This window comes from Podarcis bocagei, assembly GCF_964188305.1.
Source record: "Podarcis bocagei genome assembly, chromosome: 13".
Classification (NCBI taxonomy): Eukaryota; Metazoa; Chordata; class Lepidosauria; order Squamata; family Lacertidae; genus Podarcis; species Podarcis bocagei.
The window spans coordinates 23906854-23931375 of NC_138138.1; the positions used below are offsets into that span (position 1 = coordinate 23906854).

Sequence of the window (24522 nt, forward strand, 5' to 3'; positions counted from 1 at the left end):
CGTTCGGAAACTGAGGATCAAAGGGCTGTCAGCAAGTTCAATTAGGAAAATTGAGAAACATGCCTCAGAAGCCGTTCGACTTCTGAGGCACGTTCAAAAACAGAAGCATTCACTTCCGGGTTTTCAGCGTTCGGCTTCCGAAACATTTGGCAGCTGAGACGTTCAAAAACCAAGGTTTGACTGTATATTGTCTACACTGACCAGCAGCAGCTCTCCAGTGTTTCAGACATGGGTCCTCTCCAGGCTTAGCTGAAGATGCCAGGGATTAAACCTGGGACCTTTTACACTCAAACAACCATGTGCACTATCAATAAGCTCCCTGCATTAAGCAAATGCATCTAAGTTGGTTTCCTTTTTTAAAAGATTTTCTCCATTTTAGCACAGGAATGGCAGCTAAGCAATTGAAGCAAGAAAGTTATTAAAATATTAAAAATAAATATAAATAAAAAATTATAAAATAAATAAAATATTAAAATATTTCCAAAGTCAAAAACGGGGGCACTGGTATATGTTTATTCTTAAGCATCTGTCAAAGTTACTGAAAGATATGGAAGCATGCATTACCTCTAATGCAAACTTTCCTTGTTCTGCTTTGCCAACTGGAGTGTAAACACGGACTAACACGCCATCAGTGGACCTGGTCTCAACGAAGTCATATTCTCCAACCACAAAAGCAACGAGATATGTTGACATCACAGGAGTTCGGGCAAATTTCACTTCCACCAGGTTTTCATCATCAGGGTAGGGCCTCCGATCAGTGACATTCTTTCCAAGGAAAGATGTTTGGAAGAGACTTGTTAGATTGGCTTTGAAGCGACACCAGATTTCACGAGATTGCAGGAGAGATCAGGGCGGTATTTCCTGTGCTATTTTGCAGTATCAAACAGATGTGTGAAACGAGTCTCATTAACCTGCTCTTTTCCTTTCTGTGCAGTTTCCCTAATCTTGTTCTATCATATCCATCTCCTTGCTTTCTGCCAAGCTGCTCTTCATTACAAAAAAAGGGGGGGACAGGGTCCACATCTCCAGTTCTTGTTTTACCCATTACCAATGCAGCTGGGATGTAGGAAAGGTCATCAAGACAATTTCCAGCCTCCGTAACCACCAACATCTTAATTTCTTGATCCTCGTACTATTTAGATTGCCAACTACTATCCTGCATGTTCTTGCCTCCCCACCCATTTCCCCCTAGGTTGCTGTTAACCATAGTTCACTATTATTTCTACATCAACCTTGGTTAGAGAGTTGCTGTAAACCAAGAATTCTAGGTTTCCTCAGAACCACACTAAACAGGCTTGCAAACCATGATTTATGGCGTGTGAAGTGAGCTAATGGTTTGAAACAGACAGTATTTCCTGCTCCTCTGCCTGCAAGACAACAAATGGACATACAAGCTTTTCAGGCTTAGCTTGGAAAAAGAAAAGAACCTCTAGGTGCACAAGAAAAAAAAAGTTTATTTAGCCCAAACAAGTTCTTCCTCAGGAGCATGCTTGAAGATTTGTTTCAAGACGCATTCAAGTTTTTAACTAGGGTTAAGTCAACAAACCATGATATAATACCAGAGGTAGCCATCATGCCTATTTATATACAATGACCAACCATGGTTTCGCTTTACATGAACAAGCCACAAAAGGCCTCAGTCTCTCATGCAGTCTTTCTAGCCACTAGTCTTTCATGCACAGTTATTCCTATCTACTTCCTCATTCTCTGAAAATTATAGCTTAACAGTTCACCCATATAAGCTAACTAGTAAGAAAATAAACCATTTTGGGGTGTTAAAGTCTGAACATTCACATTGTATCATACTGAGTCTAACACACATCTAAATGTATGTCTTCTATATTATTTATTTATAAGTACTGGGTTTATTTTGTTTGTTTTTAAATCATATTCATACTGCTTTATTGTAAATAGAATCCCTAACTGGTTGTAAAAAGAATTTATCAAACTCATATTAGACCCGCTGAAATTAATGTATGTTGGTTAACCATGTCCATTAATTTCAAACAGTCTACTCCGAATGGTGTTCGATACAACCCATTGTCTTAGATCTTTTAGCTGGCATTGCCACAACTACAGTATCAATCTACATTTTATTCATTAAACACTTGACTTTTTAACAAAACAAAAAATGTATTTTATTAAACACAAACTAAACAAAACAAAACAAAACAAAACCTGGAGTACAGTTGGATAATGACATTTGGTATAGTTGAAGTACACATAATGGTAATTCATTACTAAAGTAGGTCTCTCCATAGTGAAGCTTGTGTCACATGCAGTTGTAGAAACAGTGCTGATTTATTTATATAATCAATTAATAGTGACCACATACTTAGAAATTTATCCTCCTTACAATGCCCATTTATTACCCTGCTGGGTCAAACATTCAGATAATGCTATTTCCCATACACAGGTAAACCAAGATTATAAGTAACACTTACCATATTTGACAAAGCTACCCTTTCTTTAGGAACCACCAATGAGATATCAAAAGTTGCCTTGATGGCCGGCTCATCCCAGCAAGGAAAGGCCCTACGAGCATCTGTAGCCTGAAAGAAATAAGAACATTAACTAGCCAAAGCAAGTGAGGGTGAATTTCTGACAGAACCATGCAAGAACAGACCTTAAATCCAAAAAGCTACATTTTCCCAAGTAGAATACAGTCTTTAGATAACCTGGACACAGAACACAGAAATGTACTGCAGACCAACAACGGGGAACATGAAGGCAAATGAAAAGAAAGATCCAAGGAAATGAGGGGGGGAAATACAGGTATTCAAGAAACATGCACAAAACTACACTGACAGCCATTAAATTTGAAGAAGACCGGAAGCATAAAATTTGGAGAGGCATAATAATTCTACTTGGCATTATCCACTTATTCCACATGGATAGTAGATGCGGATCAATTACAAAAAAACCTGTACAGTTTCTGGTAAAGGGTCAGAAACCCGGCAAGGTTTCAGGTGGAGCTTTTCCAGTAGACTTCCTACCTCACCCTTAGGTAAAGGTAAAGGTACCCCTGCCCGTACGGGCCAGTCGTGTCCGACTCTAGGGTTGTGCGCTCATCTCGCTCAAGAGGCCAGGAGCTGGCACCATCCGAAGACACTTCCGGGTCACGTGGCCAGCGTGACGAAGCTGCTCTGGCGAGCCAGCACCAGCACCACACACAGAAACGCCGTTTACCTTCCCGCTATAAAGCGGTACCTATTTATCTACTTGCACTTAGGGGTGCTTTCGAACTGCTAGGTGGGCAGGAGCTGGGACCGAACGACGGAAGCTCACCCCGCCGCGGAGGTTCGAACCGCCGACCTTACGATCAGCAAGTCCTAGGCACTGAGATTTTACCCACAGCGCCACCCGCGTCCCTTACCCTTACCCTCACCCTTACACATAACCAAATGTTAACTCTTGGACAACTCTTTCCATCTCCAAGGCTTCTGTTAAAAAAATTAAATATTGGGGAGTGGGGGGAGAGATACACAGTTTACAACAAGGACTATCAGTAAATTTTAGCCCTTTCCAAAATACTGTTTATTACCTAAGGCTCTACCAGCTACTAGATCACAGCTTATGTGATATTTATACTGAGTGCCTTCTGCTTCATTGACAAGAAATGGAAACAGGTGGATTTCTAAAGAGGCAACAGCAAATTAGCTACAGCTAAGAAAGTACACAATTGTCTTGTTAGAGACTCTAAGGTACATGTACAAGACATGCTACTTCCAATGAAAGTATTAATGGAAATGGTAGACCACAAATCATAGGAGTCCATACCTCAAACTGGGTAACAGCAGCGTAGCGAGTATCTCCAGAAGGGGTGGTGTATTTACTTCGATAGAAGCCTTTCATTTTATCATTCAGCTCTCCAACAAAATCTATTTTTAACGTCCCCATTCCTGTGATTAAAAAGAGGAAGACAGTTTATGAATATTTGCTGTGTGGATGTGCTCCATCCAGAATATTCAAATGGGCAAAGGTGTTTGGACTATTTGTTGTCCCTTTGGAATAACCTGTTCCCTCTCCAAATGCCTTGAGATGCAATATGTTTCAAGCATATTCCAATTAAGATGCCATTTATCTAGTGTAAATGGCATCTCCTCTCTTGTTTCAGATCAGGATTACGTGGATTAATGCAAGGATGCTAGGGCTGGGAGGTTAGGGATTCACAACCTTAACACCATGATTACATATGAATACAGCAAAACCAAAGTGTATGTGGAGTCCAAGCCCTGAAGACTTCTAACTTAGATTAGTTAAGCAAAGTAGGAATTTGGACTTGGAGATAGGAGGCAGGGATGGAACTATAGCCAAGCAGCAGTAAAAAGAGTTTGTCGTAGAAGTCCTGGGCAACTCAAAAAAATGTTTTGCTGCAGAAGCACACCTAGAGGAAGAACACAACATGGTGAATAAAGAGGAGAACTCTGTTGTTCCATGTTAAGCTATTCCACGGCATAAGATGGCAGGGAAGAAGCTGAAGTCACACAGATGAGCTGAACTCAGAGGAAAGAGTATGATGTATCACTTAAAAGCAGAGAAGGAAAACAGAGCACAGAACTCTGAGATGCCCATTTATCCTGGCACCTAAAATGTTTGATAACAGCACAAGAATTTGGGGTTGTTTTTCCAGGCCTAAGTGAAGCTTCAAGTTTTAGAAGCTATTCCAGACCAGACCATTAGATATCTGCTGATTAAATATCATGAGTAAAATTTGACCAGCATTCTGGATGGGGGGGGGGTGAGTAGGAATAAAACTGACAATGCCATCTTTGTAAGTTGCCGAATACAGCAAAATAATGTCTGGAACAACCTAAAATTATTTGTTTATAGAGCAGAGCATTTAGGAGCTTTGTTTTTTAAATTATTTTTCAAAGCAGTGTGTAAAGTTTCAGTGCTGACTGTAGCCTAACTTGACCAGCAGTTGTGCATTAAATGCCCGAAGCAGCACCAACCAAAGTTCAGCTGAACACTTTATGGGTATCAACAAACTGATCTGTCTAGCATAAATAGCTCATCTGCCTCCAGCTCCAAACAGAGAAGCACATGGCAAATGTTCCCACAGCACGTTTTGCTGATGATGAACACCAAACAATTCTGTCAGTCAAATTCATTCTGCCACTCATCACAACTCATACCATCACCTACTTTTGAAAGGTGAAGCTCATCAACTACCCATTAAAAGTACCCATCAAAGTGAAATTTAATTATTCTAGAATAATATCATGAATAAAACTGAATAGTTCAAGAAGCATCATCTTCTACCTCATCACGCCCAACCCCAAGGCACAGAACAGTGTGCTGAAGTGCTCACCAGAGTCCAGTGGCTGCATTCGGTCTTTCTGCTAAACCAGCTTTTCCAGAGCTTCCATGCCCCCCCCCCATTCCCTCAGTGCAACCATAAGGAAGATATTGTAAGCCTCTTCTTCCACTTTACATAAACTGCAGTTTGGCATATCATCCAAGCACTAAACTGTGGTTAATAAGAATTATGCTTTAGTGAAAGCAAGCCAGCTTCATAAACCAAGGTGATAATGACAGCTTTTTTGGAGACCAACTATATGTTAAGACTGGGGGGGAGGGGGAGGAAAAAGACTGCAATAAGGCTGCTGCTCAAGACAGTATCCTCATGTTGATTTATCCCCTCCAGAATGTGTACTATTGCTTAACCTGTGTCATAGTCACCACAATGGACATTAACTTGTCCCACAGAACAGACTGTCTTGGTGAGGCAAAGAAAACATTAGGTTTTTTCCATGATCATCTCACATAAGCACAAGGCAATGGTATGAAGTAGGAGAGGGGGAAGGGAATATATGAAATGGTGACAAAACAGGGTAGGTAACAGTACATATTAAAGGGGAGTTTCCAAGGGGGAATCTTGATCACCTGTAACCTGTTGCTACACAACACTGCAAGATCTCTAACCAGGCTTGCAGTCATCATAGTTTTGGGGGTTAGCAATATATACTATGCATAGTATTTCATTGGTTTTCATAAGCAAAGTTTCTTTATGGGTAACTGAAAACGATGTTTATTATTTGTTTTAGGTGAGAGTTTTTATTTGCTCTCAGTTTCTCAACACTCCACTTCTGCCACCATGAGCAAATGTTTGCAAAAGTTGTGACAAAATCCCTCTTCATTCGGCTCAGTATTGAATTTTGGTGCTTGTTGACATATTCTGTGCTTGTTGACATACTTTATTTTAATTTCAGTTCCTTTCTTATTCTGTGTAGTAGCTTCTGTGTAGTAGCATCTATGATGGCTGGACTAGTATTAGCATTCCCAGAGGGACTGGAGTGTTAGCAAACAGCAGGAAACACGCCGGAATCTGGTAGCACACACGGTTTAAAATGTATTGTGACACAGCATCTGTGGACCAGAGCCCACTTTGCCAGTTGTACAAAGTGTTATCCTTCAGCTGACATACAGATGTATATATGTGGCTACAATCAAAAGTGCGGGTGGCGTGAAGCCAACATTACAAAGACAGGCATGATATGCATGAAGACTAGCATATCACATTACTATACAAAGCCCAAACCTGGTCAGAAGAGTCACTCAACATGAATTTAATCTACTTCTACTTTGTAATGAATTGGCACAGCATGACGAATACTGCACATAAACTCCTACAGAGGGACAGTTACTAAATTGGATCCAGACTAGATTAACTGTACTTCAATCCCATTCAAATTCATATGAAAAGTCAAGTCAACTAAATATGAGGCAGTTTCCAGTTACTAGTGCTTTAAAGGTTTTTGGAAAGTTTCTTGAGCTTTAAGAAACTGGATTCTATTTGGTTCAGTTACCAACATATTGAGAAATACAGGGAAGGATGAGTTTTCAAAAGCATATTCCAACAGAAGAAAATCCTACCCTGGGGATGAGATGCAAAATGTTTTGGACCTCTACTGAGCCATCTAGCTTCTAAACCAACATTTGTAGAGAAACCTTTTACCTTTTTGAAGTGTGCTGGGAAAAGAGAGAGTCACTTTCTCATCTTCGTTTTGGTAGTTGAATCCTGTTGCATGGATTTCTGAAAAAAGGAAAGGAAAGTGCTCTTAAAAGTTCTGAATAGCAATGACCATTCATGTGATGTGAGGACACTTGGATTTTGGAAGAAAGAGCTAAATTCCTGTCCTCTTTTTTCTTAATATATTTTTAAACCCTTTTTGTGGTCTTCAATATTAATCTCACCGCTACTTTTGCACAATCAATTATATTTTGGAGAATGCAGGAATAAAAAAAACCCCATTCCCTTTTAGGACCTGGGTAGAATCTACACACAAGTAAAAAACACTGTGAAAATGCTTTTTTTAAAAAGGTTTTGAAAAATATATTGAATTTGCCATAGCTCACTGCCATCATCTATTGTTAATTTGTATACTGCATTTTACAATACACATAACCGTTTAATTTGCAGCTGCATAGCTGAGTCCAGGATCAACATGTTTCTCTCCTTTCAGTTTTTGTGTTGGTTCTGAATTGCATTCATTTCTTTCCCTCAGCATGAAGCTCCTCATAAATGGCAACACTCCTTGGAAGCCTATTTCTGAATTTGGGAGGAACTATGCTTTGGAAAGAAACATTCTATCACTTTCTGCTATTTCCTCCCCAGCCCCTATTTCTTCTCACTGTCCCATCAGAGAAAAAGCCATTCTTAAAGTTATCAAACTGTGTATCCCACTTGCTTTCCTTCAGGCTAACCACATTCAGGTGGCGGAGGGATTGTATGTGTGTGCTACTCTCTGCTGACAACTTTCTGATATAGAATGCAGTTCCCTTTGTGTGGCCCACATGCTTCACAAGGTTTGGGGCAGGGGAGGAGCCTTGTTTGGAACCTCCCAACATTTTGTAATTAACTATTTTATGGCAGCCATTTTATGACTCTCTATGCCTTCCTATGGCAGTCATTTTGTGGCAATGCCCACAAGTACCCTTTCAAAATTCTACAGGTTACAGACCCCTGCTGTAGCCCTTATAATCCGAGAAAAACCTGCAATATGGAGTTTCTGCACTGACAGCTCAACAAGTCACACCATATCTTGTAGCTGGTCCACATGGGAGGACATTCACTCTGAAACTCCTCTCTTTCCCCTTTTTAATCATCTGCCACTATTGCTCCCCAAGCCCCACCAACACATTCTAACTGCTCTGAAATTACAATGCAAAGATGCTTGGTACATGGCTGCAACAACATGAACTATGAGACTTCTCTTGCATCCGTAATTCTAAGAACCCCCCCCCCCTTTTAATGCTACTAAAACTCATGGTTGTGAAAAACAGATTTTTAAAAATTATGGTAATAGCTGCTTAAAGCTTTGCAATGGAGTGCAGTAAAGTTCTAGTAGCCATGGAAGGCAGTTTCTTCAAACAATTCTTACTCCACAGACACTGCGCCTGTTCTGAGTCCCAACCCCCTCAGCAATCTGTGAAATGACCATCAACCTATTTAGCCATTTTCAAAACATACTTAATCCAATGTGAGTGGTATTGCCTCAGATAATTACTACAGTCATACCTCGAGTTACACACACTTCAGGTTGCGCGTTTTCGAGTTGCGCACCACGCCAAACCCGGAAGTACCGGAACGGGTTACTTCCAGGTTTCGACACTCGTGCATGTGCAGAAACACTAAATTGTTTAGTAAACACTCCCGCAAGGATCACGTTCGCAACCCGAGTGTCCACTGTACTACCGAATAGGGTATACATCCAAAAACCTAGGTGAATTTTAGGGAATCAAACATTTACATGGTTTAATTAGGTATTTCATAGAATTCTGGCTTTGCAGTCACAGTAAACTAGTATCCTTACTTTTGCTTCTTGTATATTTAATTATGTAAATATGTATGTAATGTGCAGTAGGGTGCTTATGTGCGCACAAAAACTATTCTATACAGGCAGAATAACCATATTTTAATATGTACCAATTGTATTTTGTTAAACAGTGAGAGGACACATGAGGCATGTAGGGATCTCTCTCTCTCTCTCTCTCTCTCTCAGCAGCAGCAGCACAAAGCTACTGGCTACCTACAGTCCATAACGACTACTGTAACATGACATTCCTCAGCTGACAATTTATAGAAAGGCTTAAGATCCAAGCCTCAAGTGCTGGTTTTAGGATAGTGTCACACACACACACACACACACACACACAGCCCCACTCACACCCCTGCTGAAGATCAAAGTTCCATCTAAGTTCAGCATCCTGTTCTCACAGTAGCAAACCAGATGCCTATAGGAAGTCTAACATAGTCTAAAAGCAGGAGCGTTACAGCACTCTCCCAACTTGCAGTTTTCAGCAACTGGCAATCCGAAGCATATTGTCTCCAGTAAACAAAATACTGCACCAGTGGTTACCCAACTTTTCCCCACTCAAAAACCACTTGAAAACTGTTGAGAGTCTTGGCAGACCGATAACTTTTTCTGCCTGTTGTATCAAATGTAACACTGTGCTAGATGGGATATGAATTTTTATTGCACCCTAACAGAGATTTATTTCATAGACAACCTAAATGAAGTTCACATACCAGTTTGGGACCTCTGTACTACACAATAAGTGTGAGTTAAAGAACGCTATTTCTGAATGGCAAACACAAAATGTGAAAATTTTGTAACGAGGCTTAGAAGTGGCTCAGGTTCTCGTTAACAATTCACTGCATTCACCTACAGTACCATGGTATACTCAGTAGCCTCTTTCTGTTTAATAAAAAATATTCCCAGGACAGCAGCCTGAATTTTAGTTCAGGGTTGGCATTAGGGGAAATGGGGTTCTTGTGCCTTCAACAGCTGCACAATCAGGACCAACTGCAGACTTTTTTCTTTTCTGCAAAATGCATTCAGCTATTTATTAGCATGAACAAGTAACAGGGGTTCCACAAAGCTTAGCTGAAGGATCAGGCTGAGTTCTGGAACAAGTAAAGGAATATTGAAGAGGGTCTTTGAGGATGCATGGATAGAGCCTTTTCATCTTCATTGAACATCCCTACATGCATATAGGATTTATTTGTTTTACTATGAAGAATTCTACTCTGCCCCTTCAGCATTGAGGATCCATACAGAAATATCCCTTAAGTTAGAGGGCATGATTTCTAGGTAGGTATAAGAGGAAGCATTTCTTGTTCCTTTCTTAACAGACCTAGAAATAATTTGGTCCCATATACATTAGAGGCAATTTTGGAAACACTTAGCATCAAAATGTACTCATTCCACCTCCCCTTTTTCTATCTAATATCCAAATGGGAAAATGTGTACAGCATTTTTTAAAGAGTATGTGGGAATTACTTTATTAACAGAGTTGTAAAGGAGTTAAAACAAAAACAGATTAGCAGTAGAAACTTGCTTCTGACTGGATGTGAAAAACCTGTTGCTTGCATCCGGCTATTTAGTAACACATGGGCAAACCACAATGAGACACTATTCATCAGCAGCATTGTATAGTCGTATCTTGCACCTATCCGTAACATATAGCCCTGTAGCAATGGCAAAACAGATTTAATTAACCACTTGGACCACAGAAATGCATATGAAGGAATTAAAGTCTTTTACATACACATCCCCATTGTTGTACAGAACCCAGGAAGATGCCATCTTGCTAAATAGCTGCCTTTGTGCTATCTTGGTATGGATCTCTCCTCTCTGGTAACCTAGAAATGTAATCTGTGTGTCTCAAATGTTTTTGAGGTCAACTGAGTCATCAGAAATGGCTAACACTGGATTAGGAAAGGAAAGCTGCCCATGTCTGACATCGCTTACACCCCTCCTTGCAAAGCACCTACACAGATTTTTAGGGAGTGGGTGGTGCTGTGGTCTAAACCACTGAGCCTTTTGGGCTTGTGGATCGGAAGGTTGGGGGTTCAAATCCACACAATGGGGTGAGCTCCCGTTGCTCTGTCCCAGCTTCTGCCAACTTAGCAGTTTGAAAGCATACCAATGCAAGTAGATAAATAGATAACGTTGCGTTAGGAAGCTAAACAGCACTTCACGGTGTTCCGTTGCACCAGAAGTGGTTTAGTCATGCTGGCCACATGACCCAGAAAGCTATCTGTGGACAAACGCCAGCTCACTTGGCCTGAAGCGAGATGAGCGCCGCACCCCATAGTTGCCTTTTAAAAAAACATTTACACAGATTTTTCACATGCATTATCTATGGTACAAGTGGATAGTCAAATCAATTTGGACTTTGCTATAGGGGTGTATGCTAGCAATTGCATTGGATTTGATTGGATATAGACAGTTGCAATCAAGAAAACTGTGTTCCCATGGTGAAAAGTTAAAATATCTTGACTTGCAAGGTAATACATGGAACATGAATAATCCTAAATCATTATATTAAAAAAAGCTTTTACAACTGTCTGCAAACCCTGCTGATCAGTGTTTTCTGTGCTAAAAAAAGAAACCTGTTAGATATAATACTGTTCTTTACCAAAAGTGTCTAGAAAAAAGTGTAATAGCACATTGGCTGAGCATCCAGGTGGTACCTGGTCAAAACCGTAGCATCTTCAGTTAAAAGAATCAGGTGACGTGAAAGACCTCTGCCTGCGATCTGTGCCAATCACAAGCAAACAATATTGAGCTAAAAAGCCAAAATACTCTAAAACCTGGACTTTGTAGCTTCCTATGCTTACCCAGAGCAAAGTCTGCTTTGTGGTTTTTGTGTGTGTGTGTGTGTTCTTAAAAAAACAGAAGTAGCTCCCTTTCCATTCTCCCCAAAGAACTCTTGCAACATGCATGAATACTCAATACACAAAGCTCATTTAAGAAAAGAGCTCATCCTATCTCTTTTCCAGGTAAACCACCACTAGACAAGGGCCTACAAGCAGTGTTGAAGCTATACAGGTGCATTCACTCTGCCTGTGAGACTTCACAAGTAAATATAATCTCTAAAAACAGACAAAGGAATAAGCTGCATAAAAGCATTTATCACAACTGTTGGCTTCTACAATGTACTACAATTCAATAAACAGAGATTGCCATGGCAAGGTGATTAACAAAAGCTATCCTTGTCATTAAAAAGTCGTCTTAAAATGAGTGTGAAATTAATGTGCACACAGAACGCCAATATGGAAATAAAGCCTTAATAGAACTATGCATTTTGAGTTTTCATTTTGAAACATGGGTGCTTTCTTCAACTTTCACAACTACTAAAATGAAGTAAAAATAAATACAATATAAAGCTCTACCTTCAGAGTACACTTCTTACTTAAAGACTCATCAGATGAGCCATTTCTGCACATGACAATATTTTGGTGTGTGTTCTAGACTGACACTCAGTTCATGCGGCACCACCTAACATCTTTCTTCAATGTACAGTGGTACCTCAAGTTACAGACGCTTCAGGTTACAGACTCTGCTAACCCAGAAATAGTACCTCGGGTTAAGAACTTTGCTTCAGGATAAGAACAGAAACCGTGCGGTGGCGGCACGGCGGCAGCAGGAGGCCCCATTAGCAAAAGTGGTATCTCAGGTTAAGCACAGTTTCAGGTTAAGAACGGACCTCCAGAACAAATTAAGTTCTTAACCCGAGGTACCACTGTATTCAATTTCCTTGAGAGCATGTCATTCTCAATGGCTCCAACCCACCAATCTCAGATGTCATGCTTGTTTGTGATACAGCAGAGAACATTTTCTAAAGGAAAGCAGAATAGCTGGGAACAGATGCCAAAAAGGAAAGTAGTGTTGACTGTGGATTGATTGGAACATCAGGCTTGGCTGTAGGAAACCTAGGTTCAAATGAAGTAGATCTGTGAGGATAGTCAGAAAGGCTTGATGGGCCTTATGCCTGTATCTCTCCTCACTGAGAAGCATGTGCTTAACCCATGGCTGACAAGAGTTGCCTCAGAATAGGGTGAAAGCAAAGTAAACAAATGTCAATCCTTCCATTGAAAATAACATGTAAGTCCAACCTCTCTCTTCCATTGCCTGAAACTAATTGTGAGCAGGAGGCAGCAAACCTCACCCCCCAAAAACAGACGGATTTAGCCCCTTTACACTCAATAGGATAAACTTTAAAAGCATAACATTAAGCTATGGTTTGGCATTATGTCAGAAATGAGCCTGTTCGACTTTCAGACTTATGCACATATGCGCGCGCACACATGCACTGGGGAGAAAATAAAAAAAAACTTCCATTTTAGCTTTATAACTAAGCAATTCTAAACACACATAAATGAACCTAGGGAACTTTAGTTTGCTTTAACCTATGGTTACAGAACAAACCAGTATATCAGACCATGGTGTTTTCAGAGGTGGCATCATTTTATAGGAAGTGGAAGCAGCAGCAATTAAGTAAGAGCAATTAAGCAGCATTGGAGTGTGGCAGCAGTTAAGAATTTAGCATTCTGAAGGACGAAACTACAAACTGGAAATGTGAAGTTTAAACAGTTTGAATCATCACCGGGCAAAAACTCAGTGAAATTTGATCCCTGCTATCTTTAGATTCCATATGGAAAGAAAGCCTGCTGCAACAGGATGGTGCAACAGTGCTCTCAGCAAACTAAAGGGAGGGGCTGAACATCTGCCTTGAATATTTCAGGGTCTGGAAAGTGCACTTATCCCAACCAGAAGTGCCATTAAATCCTCCTGACAGGCAGCCTTTGATCAGGATGGAGAAGCATGCAACCTAAAGGAATACTCGCTGAAAGCTTATGTTGCTTCTGTAGTGGTTGTTTCACAATGCTGAACACTCTTCATAGTGTTGACTTGGTATCGTACTATCCCTTAATTGTTTAGCAATTCAGTCATATAATCAGAAAACAGAGGTATTCAACTAACAAAAAATATTTCAGTTTATCATACTGTGATAAGGGTTTTCCATGTACACTGAAGCTGCAAAATACTGGGAAACTAACTGTTAAGGGCCACATCCATAACAGACTAGGGGATATAGTACTCACACGAGCTGGAGGAACAGCGGGGCTTGGTTGACCAGGTGCTCCCCATTTATGAGTACCACTTCCAGGTACCCAGCACCATGCATGTGCACAGTTGCACACAAATAGAACACACATAAATTGGGAGTTGCCTGTAATATGTTCACTTGCTTGAACTAGGACTTTTATTCTGAGACATGTGGCACTTATATGTTATCCTCAACCTTTTCAGACCATGGAACCACTTTTTACCCAAACAGGCATTTGGAGACCCATTTCTTAATTTTTTATTATCTTAATCTTTTGCATGGTGGTTGTGCTCCTGTTGCGACCCAACTTGGATCAGGCTATGACCCACTAGTGGGTCCTGACTAAGCAACATCCTTCCTTCAACGGAAAGCAGTCTTTTTTTGCCTCTACTTTGATACTCTGAGCTGGGAAAATTTCAGGCAGCAGTTTGTATAAAAATTGATGCTGTCACTTACGAGTTTTCAAATATTTCCCCACTCTCTTGGTATTCTCATCTTACTGAGATTGCAGTATCAAACTTTCAAGAAGTGAAATGGAATGAGGAGAAAAGGAGGGAGGATTAGGGTAACAGAAGAAAGAAAAGAAAGAAAATCTAAACTCATCTTTATAAAGAGGAATTGCAAGCTATTACAGGCAATGAAGGAGGACACTGCATTTTATGAAACATTAACTAAACAGCACCTGGAAGTCAAAAGAAAAATAACTTGACTGTGAAGTGAAGGGAAGAACCTTTGCATTAGAACCAAAAAAGAAAAAATAATTTATATTCCAAGATGTAATTTGCTAGGTCAATACTAATTGTGCTTACCTGGAAGTAAATCCTTTCAACTTCAACAAAAAATATGCTTAAGACTGAAGACTAAATCAAGAAAGTATGAAGACTGGAACAATTCACTATTGACACTAGTTTACATTTCCTACTAACTTCATTCAGATTACATATGGCTGTATCACTTTGAAATTACTTCTTTCAAGTGAACTGAAGACAACTGACTTACTATTTTGAAGCCACAAAAGCCTGACAACAAGCCTGAGCATCCAAGGCAGCAGTAAAGATTACATGGGAAAGTATTCCTATCACATAGTTAAACTTATCACTTCAACAAATGACTTCTAGAAATGTGCCAAATTCTTTGCAGCCAGCATCAAGAGTTATCCCTGATTAGGACTGAAAACTATTCTGAATCCATAGATACCAGCACAAAAATTTTAGGAATCCAGGCAAATAGACACATGGGGTCCCCCCCCATCCTTGCAGGGGAGCAGGGCACAAAAACTGAAGTAGAAATCAACTGCAGTTTTTCGTACTGAGAGTTATTTAATATAAAAACACAATTCAAATGTGGTTTTCTGATGAAACATGGCAATTACTCGCATATTTAGTCTTAGTTGATTCTGAATACAGTGTCATTACATGAAATATACTGCACATGTCATTTTTGGGCACCTTTCTGTTTTAGAATACTGCTCTGAGATTTCACTTATTATGATCTATGGCTATATAACCAAATAAAAGTGCTATGACGAACCATGAAAGACTATAAGCCTTCAACCAACAGAGCACTATGCATATTCACAATTTGTTTGCAAAGAGCTTGTAGTACAGATTAAAATAACTGCATCTACAAAGCAATTTCTGAAATTACAGAGTGGCCAGATGGATATGTCAATTAATTAATGATTCCAAATTATAGTCCTGCAATATAAAAAAAGCTTGGACCCTGGCCAAAGGTTGTTCACAATTATGTTCCAAAGGAAGGACAAAGGCAAGTGTTCAAGCCAGAATTGCACATACTGGGAAGGAAATAGATTATACTGGGATGCTTCCTTCCCTTTTATAGGACTGAAACATTCACTGTATTTGAGGTTTGGCTACAATTCTGCATTCCTCCCTTCACTGTGTGCCTGCTTCTCTGAAAAAATCTGGGCCTGCATTAATCAGGAGTTCTCCATTACATCCCAACTGGAGAACTCTAGCAATGTTGGTTAACAAACCAATAAGTCACGATCTGATCAGGTAGTCCTGAGGGCCTGCAGCATACAAGCAGACCCTTAGAGTCATCTGATCCAACCTCCTTCAATGCAGGATTCTCAACTAAAACATCCATGACGGATGGCCATGCAACCTCTGCTTAAAAACCTCCACTGAAAGAGAACCCACCAACTTCTGAGACAGTTCCACTGTTGATCAGCTCTTACTGTCAGAAAGTTCTTCCTGATGTGTCGTCAGAATCTCTTTTCTAGTAACTTGAATCCATTGGTTCAGGGCCTACCCTTCAGAGAAGGAGAAAACAAGCTAACTCCATCTTAAAGCAAACCATGTGTCTGACTTGGTTTTGGGTTACTGTTTTGAAAAGTTGCCTCACAAACACATCACCTTTTCCTATCCATAGGATACAATTACTCACTCCTGGCAACAAGAACACACATGCATCCAGATAAGGAACCCCATATGCACAACTAATTAAAATCCAATGAACAACCACTGACCCATTAAAAGCAGCAATAGAAGGAAACAGACAAATGCAGGCCACAAATCTTCTTCCACTTGGCCCACTGCTTACTTGGTGCCCCCAGCTGGCTAAACGAGCCTTTTAGCCTTGGACAACTTTTTAATAGTAGTCTTAAAAAATTGAGAAAATGGCTATAAATGCAAAAAATTTCCTCATCCCCATATTTCCTCTTGTCTCCCTTCCTCCCCAGTCTTCAGCAAAGACATCAACAATGATCTGAATCATTAAACCTTGGCCACCTATTAAGAATGTGAGTAATAGCAAGTGCAATAGCAATGCAGTGAATAAGTGCACTGGCTTGGCTCTTTGCAACAAAGCTTTGACCCAAACTGACTGACCACTATCCTATCAGTAGCACTACAACTCTGCTTCAAACTCTCAAGGCACTAGCATCAAGATTTTATTTGCCAGTGATTTTTCCTGCCCTGAGGAGGGGAATGGTAATTTACACACAAGTTAATAATAGACCACAGTTCTGGGGAGAGAATAATAATAATAAGGGAAAGGGAGGATGAGTTGATCTTTTGCAGGACACCATTTGCTTTTACAATGTGTTCTAAGATATTACCCTGGGATTTGGCAAGTCCACAACTACTAAAAGCTTCTGCTAAGTGCTATAATTAATTCTCTCTGGGCAAGCGTGAATATTACACTTTTTATATGGGCTCCATTTAAGAATCATTGGAATGTCACCACAAATTTTCAAAAACTCTTAACCCTCCCCTTCCCCCAAGCTGAGAAGAACAGCTCAATCATCTAAATGCCTTCTGTAACATCAGAAATCGTGCTGGTGGTTGGAAGAAGTTTGTGAGGCTTCTTTACCCAGCAACAGGGAAAGAAATCCTGAAATCCCCACCAGTTCAGACAAGAACTGTGCTTTTTAAAAAAATTAATGTCTGAGAGTAATAACATTATCCCTAACTACCCCTCAACAAAAATTCCAGGTTCTGAGGAAAAAACCAAAACTTCTCTCAAGTCATTAATCAACTAATTTTGCTAGAGACAAACTTTGCAAAAGAGATGAAGCTCCAATTCTCAATCCTTTAGATTCCCCTTACAGTGTCCCCCTTTCACAGACATTTTTAGCTTCACACCCCTCTTTTGATCTCTGGTTTGGCAACTATGGGGCAAGATCACAGAACAAACTCTCAGGAAGCTGGCTATTATGTTGTATAAATGAAGCAAAAACATGCAAATACAGACACTTTAAACATATTTATTTCTACATAGTTATTCCTGGAACAGAGAGGGTCTGATGCAAGCTTAGTGATAAGAATAGTGTTAGAAACTCAGATATATAAGCTAGGTACCAAATGGCTCCTTAAACCAAGGTTACAGTTGGAATGTCTAGTTGCCATTTTGGAGCACAACAGCTCTAGAATGCATGCTAAGATGTATGAAGTCCCAGTATCTTAAAAGAGAATGTAGCAAAGGGTCCCAAGACTTCAGAAAACGAAGTTAAAGATGCCAAGTCAGCCACTAATAAGCAAACTGAACTACAGTCATTCATACCTCGGGATAAATATGCTTCAGGAGAAGTATTTTCGGGTTACGCTCCACAGCGACCTGGAAGTAACGGAGTGCGCTACTTCCAGTTTTTGCTGCTCGCGCATGTGCAGAGGGTCAAAATGATGTCACGCGCGTGTGAAGCGGCAAAACGCGACCCGCGCAGTCACATCTTACGTTCTATTCAGGATGTGAACAGGGCCCCGGAACGGATCCCATTCGCACCCCGAGGTACCACTGTATATAGATTGTTCCATTTTATTCTTTTTAATTTATACCAACCGTCAGCCCTGTCCTAAAGGGCTGAAATGGCCTCCACATCCTTAGATCTATTTTTGTAACTAATGCTCATCCTCAATATGTGAATGTTCTAGCCTTTTTCAAAACTTTGCCCTGAAAAAGCAGTTTTCTTCATGTTTAATATTCTAGCAACTTAGTGCTGGATGGAATACCCCCTTCCACCCACCACCAGGCAGCATTAGCTTACCACAAGCTGAGAACTACTGCATATTGTGCAGAAGCAGCTTGTCTCAAGCCAGGAAAACATAGAAGCACTGTTTGAACACCCAACACCCACTGCAAACAAAATACTGTTCTCTAATTACTAACAGTGTGTGCTGTCTGATCTCTGAAAAGAGCGACCTGCTCATTATTTGATTCACTTTCTTTGCATTCAGCATTTACACAGCACTTTTTATTTACAAGGTGGTTCATCACCTTGAGAGGCAGAACCCTACTATCCTTATATTAAAATGTTAGCTTAGTGTACACGAGTATGAATGACTTGCCTAAGACATCATACCTAGGACATGACGGACTTAAAAGCACATCTTTCAAAACCAAACCTACCAAAACGAAGTGTATCTCAAAAGTTACACTAACTTTTGCTTTTAAAGTCATCCTTTGGCCCAACATTTGCATCAGGGGCAAACATACACAATATTTCATTTTGCAGAGCAGCCAGGCATTTAAAAGCTAGTCATAGTAAAGTTAAATAAAGGCATTGGCTTCTGACTCATTCCAACAGGTGCCACAGAGCATTTATCCAGCAAGTCCTCTGCCAGATTCATTCTCTTCCACTTTCAAAGCCATTATGCTCTGGCAGTATCCCAAATGGAATCAAATTTCTTAATCCTATCAAAAAAAAGTCAAGGTATGTGAATAAACATATTACAAATACATTTCCAGTGCAATCAAGCCATGCAGTTATTATTTTTATTATTCAATTTATTACCTGCCCTTCATACTAAGGTCTGTAGGCAGGTTACAGCAATTGAAAGTACAATATTAAAAATACTTTTAAAAACTTATTTACAAAAAACTGCAATCACAAAATATAGGGTGGGCTGAAAATATGTATCTCAGGTGTCAAATGCCAGAGTAAAGAAGTCCGTCTTCAGCATTCACCAAAAACTGTGTAATAAAGTTCCCAGACACACCTCTATGGGGAGGGAGTCCCACAACTTAGGGGTTGCCACAAAGAATACTCTCTCCCCGGGCACCAAGCTGCTGAATGCAGCACAGCTACCAAGAGGGCACCCTCTGCTGATCTTAACACCAAAGAGGGTCCTGGGGTGACTTTACAGGATTGAGTATATTGGCCGGCCCATACTGGATACATAGAATTTTGTAGAACAGTTGTTGTTGGTTTTTTTTAAAAAAAGGAATTTACTGGGCATTCCAGAAAGTTATACAAGGCACATTCAAGCTTAGGCTAAGGATTTATATAAAGGATATTTAATATACCACAGAATCTTGGTTTTTGTTTTATAACAAAAATATATTAATAGCTCTTTATATTAAATTCCATAATTACCAGCTCCAAATCCGCATTAAGAACTACATACCTATGCATTGTGTCAAACCAACGGTCTACCTCATCACCTTATTTCTGACAGCTGACAGCCAGATACCCCCAGAATGTGCAGAAGCAGGATACAGTATCAATGCTTCCACATCCCTGGAACCCCAAATTACGTATATAAGAAAGTTGTAGTTCATGAAAACATCAACACTGCCTCCCAAACAGAAGGAACTAAAACTGCATGCATGCTACCTCAAAACTGGCAGAACAGAGGTGGGAACTCTCAACCAGTTGGGCCTCCTGGCTTAAGCAGAGGTGTAGGTTGGTGCAGCAGATACTCCAGGCTCAGCAAAACAAAGAGCACTTCAGAGGGGCTGACCACAATGCACCTTTGAGCAAGGTGCCTCCATTCCCTTTAACTGTGCTAGACTTGACTTAAGATATGTTGCTCCAAGTAAGGAAGCACTTCTCAAACTATTGTCCAGGGACCACTAAATGTCTGATGACACCTTATGGTTTGATGGATGCTAGCAGCTCACAACATACAAAAATACACAGGCACATGTGGGAGCAGGAGTTGGCTAGAATGGAGGCTGACACATGCAAAATTGGAGAAAAGGAAAAGGAAGGGAAGATGTGGCTGGCTGAATGCAAGGATAGGAAGAAAAACAAATAGAAAGGAGGAACTGAGTGAGAGGAAAAGGAGAAGCAGCACTGAACCTTCTTGTCCCTTTAAACACAGCTTCCTTAGAATAAAGGTACATACTTGCTGGTGTGCTTCATAATGCTGCCCATGCAAGACTGAAAGGCTTCCATTCACCAGATAAAAATCAACCCAGTTTTTTTTTAAGGCAATGTATCATGTTCCTTTAGGTCTTCCACGGATCTACCCAAACACAAAAACACATTTTTTATGGTAGTGCTGGTAAATCCCTCTTATGATTCCCACTAGATACAACCTAGATTAAATTGAAGTAATAAAGGCTGAAGCTACAGATTTAATGATTCCTGTGTGTTAAAACTCAATTGCTTTATCCTTAGAGCCATTCTGAAGGGAGTTATTCTCACCATTCTATAGACTGAAAACTAGCCCGATAGAGAACAAGGAGCATGAAATGTTTCCACAGGTTAGGAACAACATTTTAGACATCTGATATTTTTTAAGTCCTGCCCAAGCTCACCCAGTAAGTCCATTACAGAGCAAGGGTTTGAAACCTCATCTCTCAGGTCCAGTATTCTATTCACTGGCACATACCATCACAGAGCTGGAAAGATAATCTAATTCAAGATCCCCAAAGAAGAATAATCCATTTCACCCTGCGTGCCCTTACCAATCAACTGTATTCTCCTCAAGCCACAACAGAGAAGCAAACGCATTTTTTAAAAATGATACTCTCAGAGCTCCAAGTGAGCTCTCATCACAAAGACAAAAAAGAGTATTAATAGAAAAGCAAAACATTTTGCCGCATAGGCAATCCAAAATCAAACTGTGTGGATCTTCTCTTCTGGTGCGTCATAGGGGAAACCTGCTTTTGTGGATCAAAATGAAAACTTTATGGCATATAGAATAGCAAAAAGCAGATCTAATCAATTAATCAAATTGATAAGGAAATGTAAGAAATGTCTGTTCTCATTGCCAATGCCTGATAGATCACCTACTGCCTACACTGTTTCAATACCAAATGTTTTCCACTAAGCTGTGATGTGCGACGTTAATTCTGGGAGTAAAGTAAAGGGCCACACAGGAGGGAACTCCATTACCTGAAAGGATTTAACTTATGAAGGATACCATGATCACCACACCCTAAGAAGCCACAGACATCAATTCTACTGACTGGATCCAACTAGCCACTGAGACAGGCTTCCTTATGACTGATCTGGGTCTCACAAAAGCCCAAGTCAGAGGCTGAACAATTCTGATGATAGTGCAAGTATGCATACAACCTGCTCTTCATAGGGTTGCACTCCCTTCTGAAGCTGCAGGCTTGCATGCTGGGAATATTCCTAGGCCCAAATGCACCCTTGCATTTCCATGTGGAGGCAGGAAAGAGGAGCTTCATCCATTTCCTTGAGAAACCAAACCTCTCCTCAGTTATTCATACTCTGGTCACCTCCTTGTTAACTACTATAGCATGCTTTACATGGAAATACCCTTGAAGATAAGACTAGTTTAGAATGAGACTTACAGGGTACTGACCAAATACAGTATGGAAGATCAGATCATATTAAACTACTTCTTAGCTAGCTGCACTATTTACAAATTTGTTTTGAGGCTCAAGTTCTGAACATCTTGGGTCCAAAATATTTTAAGAACTGACTCTCCAAGAACTTCCGCTGATCTTCTCAGAAACCTCTCCACCTTCACTTGTGCAGAAGAAGCGTGTGAGAGAGGAGGCCTTTTTTGATTGTGGCACCAGGTTTGGAATAACTCCCTGAGTTATACTTGACCTAATCACTGCTCACTTTTAGACAAGTAGCAAAGACTTCTACTACATATCAGCAGTTTTTAGAATATCTTTCTTAGCAATCTTTATAAATTGCCTTAATCCTTCAGAAATATATAAATATTAGAAATTAAACATTTCAGTCACCCTCTATTTTACAGCACAACCACAAGAAAGATAAATTATGCTTTGAATTTCGCAAAAGCTTTTAATACAGATATGGCTTGGCATGCCATTCAAAACTTTGAAAAGCAAGGCCTTCAGAACCGGAGCATGACAACACTGAGAAAGCCAGAATAGGAAGTTCAATAATGGCAAAGTTTCTGGTCAGCTAACTGGAAAGATAAGGCATATAGTTCAAGTACAGATGTAACAATCCCAATACAGTGGTGCCCCGCAAGACGAATGCCTCGCAAGACAGAAAACTCGCTAGACGAAAGAGTTTTCCGTTTTGGAGGTGCTTCGCAAAACGAATTTCCTATGGGGTTGCTTTGCAAGACGACAATGTCTTGCGAGTTCCTGCTGGTTTTTTCCCTCCCCCCCCCTTTTCTAAGCCGCTAAGCCGCTTATCAGCTGATCCGATCAGCAGATAAGCCACTAAAAGCCGCTAATAGCGCTAATCCGCTAATCCGTCAATGGGCTTGCTCCGCAAGACGAAAAAACCGCTAGACGAAGAGAATCACAGAACGGATTCTTTTCATCTTGCGAGGCACCACTGTATTTTAACCACCATTATGAGATTATGAGGGATTGAAAGATAGCTTACTAGATCTTTCTGGCCCCTTGCCTCCCACAAGAATTCCCCTGCACTGCCAGTCTTAATTGTGGTTCCATGTTACATCAGCACTAATAGTAATCACAGATGATGCTAATGAGGTTCTCTCAACCATGGGAAAAACCTCAAATCCTGCTCTCAGCTCTTTGTTAAAAGGTAACCCTAATTTAAGGCTGGGAAGAGAAATCGTACTTGAGGAGGGAAGGAGCATGCAATCCTATGACTCCCACTATTTTAAAGTGTCATTACTGTTTTTAAAACTATGCTACTTTTGTGTAAGTCTTGCAAAAAAGTGGCGTATACATTTACAAGTAATAGTAGCAATAAATAATATATTTTTAAAAAATTATCTGTCTGATGCATTCCATCCAACAGTCAACCCCGCCCCTCATGGTTAATATACCTGCTTCTGTGTACAGGTGATGGAGAACTGAATTCAGCTGATGGGCCAGATTCTTCTCTCATCACCAAGGGATGAAAGGTGGTCAAAATCCCCACTCCCCATCAGCTGCATAAGGAACATACTTTTGGCACACATGCAAAATCCCTGCTGAACTGAGCTTTCTGGTCCCCATCCATGTGCTCTCACCAGATATCATGTGCTTTGAGCTTTGGAGAATCCAAAAACCCAGATGTGTTCCTGTCAACTCAAATGTACCAACATAGATTTAAAGAGGCAGGAATCTGCCCACCCGCCCCTGTTCAATTTTGATAAAATTCTCAATGGGGAGAGAAAAGGAGGTTTCAGCAGGTGGAAAGGTCACCAGGAATCCTCTTCTACCCCCCCCCCATATCACCTTTTGTATGTTGAAGTTATATATAAATGGCATAGGACTGGCTGACTGAGAGAGTCTAACTGATTGTCTACTCCATTCCCTTACTGTGAGGCAGACCACAATCATGGAATCCACTGCAGTAACATGTAGCAACCAACCTGGATGACTTAAAAGAGGACATAACCACGCATGATAAGCTCATTACTTTGTCATGATGGCTATGTAGTATTTTCAGTGTTAAGAGGCAATGCTTCTCTGACCACTACTTTTTGGGCATTACAAGCAGGAGAGCTACTGTGCGTATAAGCTACCCATAGGCTCTGGTTAGCCACTGTGAAAATAGTGCTGGACTAGATGGGCCTTTGGCCTGACCCAGCAGGGCTCTTCTGTTCTTATGCTGTCACTACCACACACAACCACTGCAGTTCAATCCAGTGTGTCACAAAGAGAAGTTGCACCACAAAAAGCTATCCACAAAACAAACCAGTTTCAGATTACTCATTCAAGTAATCCAAGTCACACATTCCAGAGGAGGGTGGATCATTGCCCAAGTTAAATCCTGATCAAAAAGTCATCTCTAGGGCATGTTAAATAGGCATTTTATCGAAGGCTGGCCTACAAACTTACAACCATCCAAAACAAATGTAGCCTACCAACCATCTGTGCTTGACAGTCAGATACTCAATTCCCCTGCAGCAACCAAAACCATTTTTGCATCACTAGTGTAACACCATACATGGCTGGTAAACTATACCCATTTTTCAAGACCATTTTTCAATCTCTACAAGATTTTTGTAG

At 40.4% G+C, this 24522-nt stretch overlaps 1 protein-coding gene across 2 annotated transcripts in view; it reads right to left on the bottom strand.

The window, feature by feature from the left end:
• NPEPPS (aminopeptidase puromycin sensitive) overlaps nt 1-24522 on the bottom strand; it is a 70596-nt gene that overhangs the window by 32953 nt on the left and 13121 nt on the right. For both annotated transcript variants that reach the window (XM_081166155.1, XM_081166154.1), the window contains exons 3-6: nt 6962-7039; nt 3781-3902; nt 2445-2552; nt 565-765 (exon numbers count right to left, since the gene is read on the bottom strand). In XM_081166155.1, coding sequence (XP_081022281.1) covers nt 565-765; nt 2445-2552; nt 3781-3902; nt 6962-7039 — 509 coding nt within the window. The remainder of the gene's footprint in view (nt 1-564; nt 766-2444; nt 2553-3780; nt 3903-6961; nt 7040-24522) is intronic.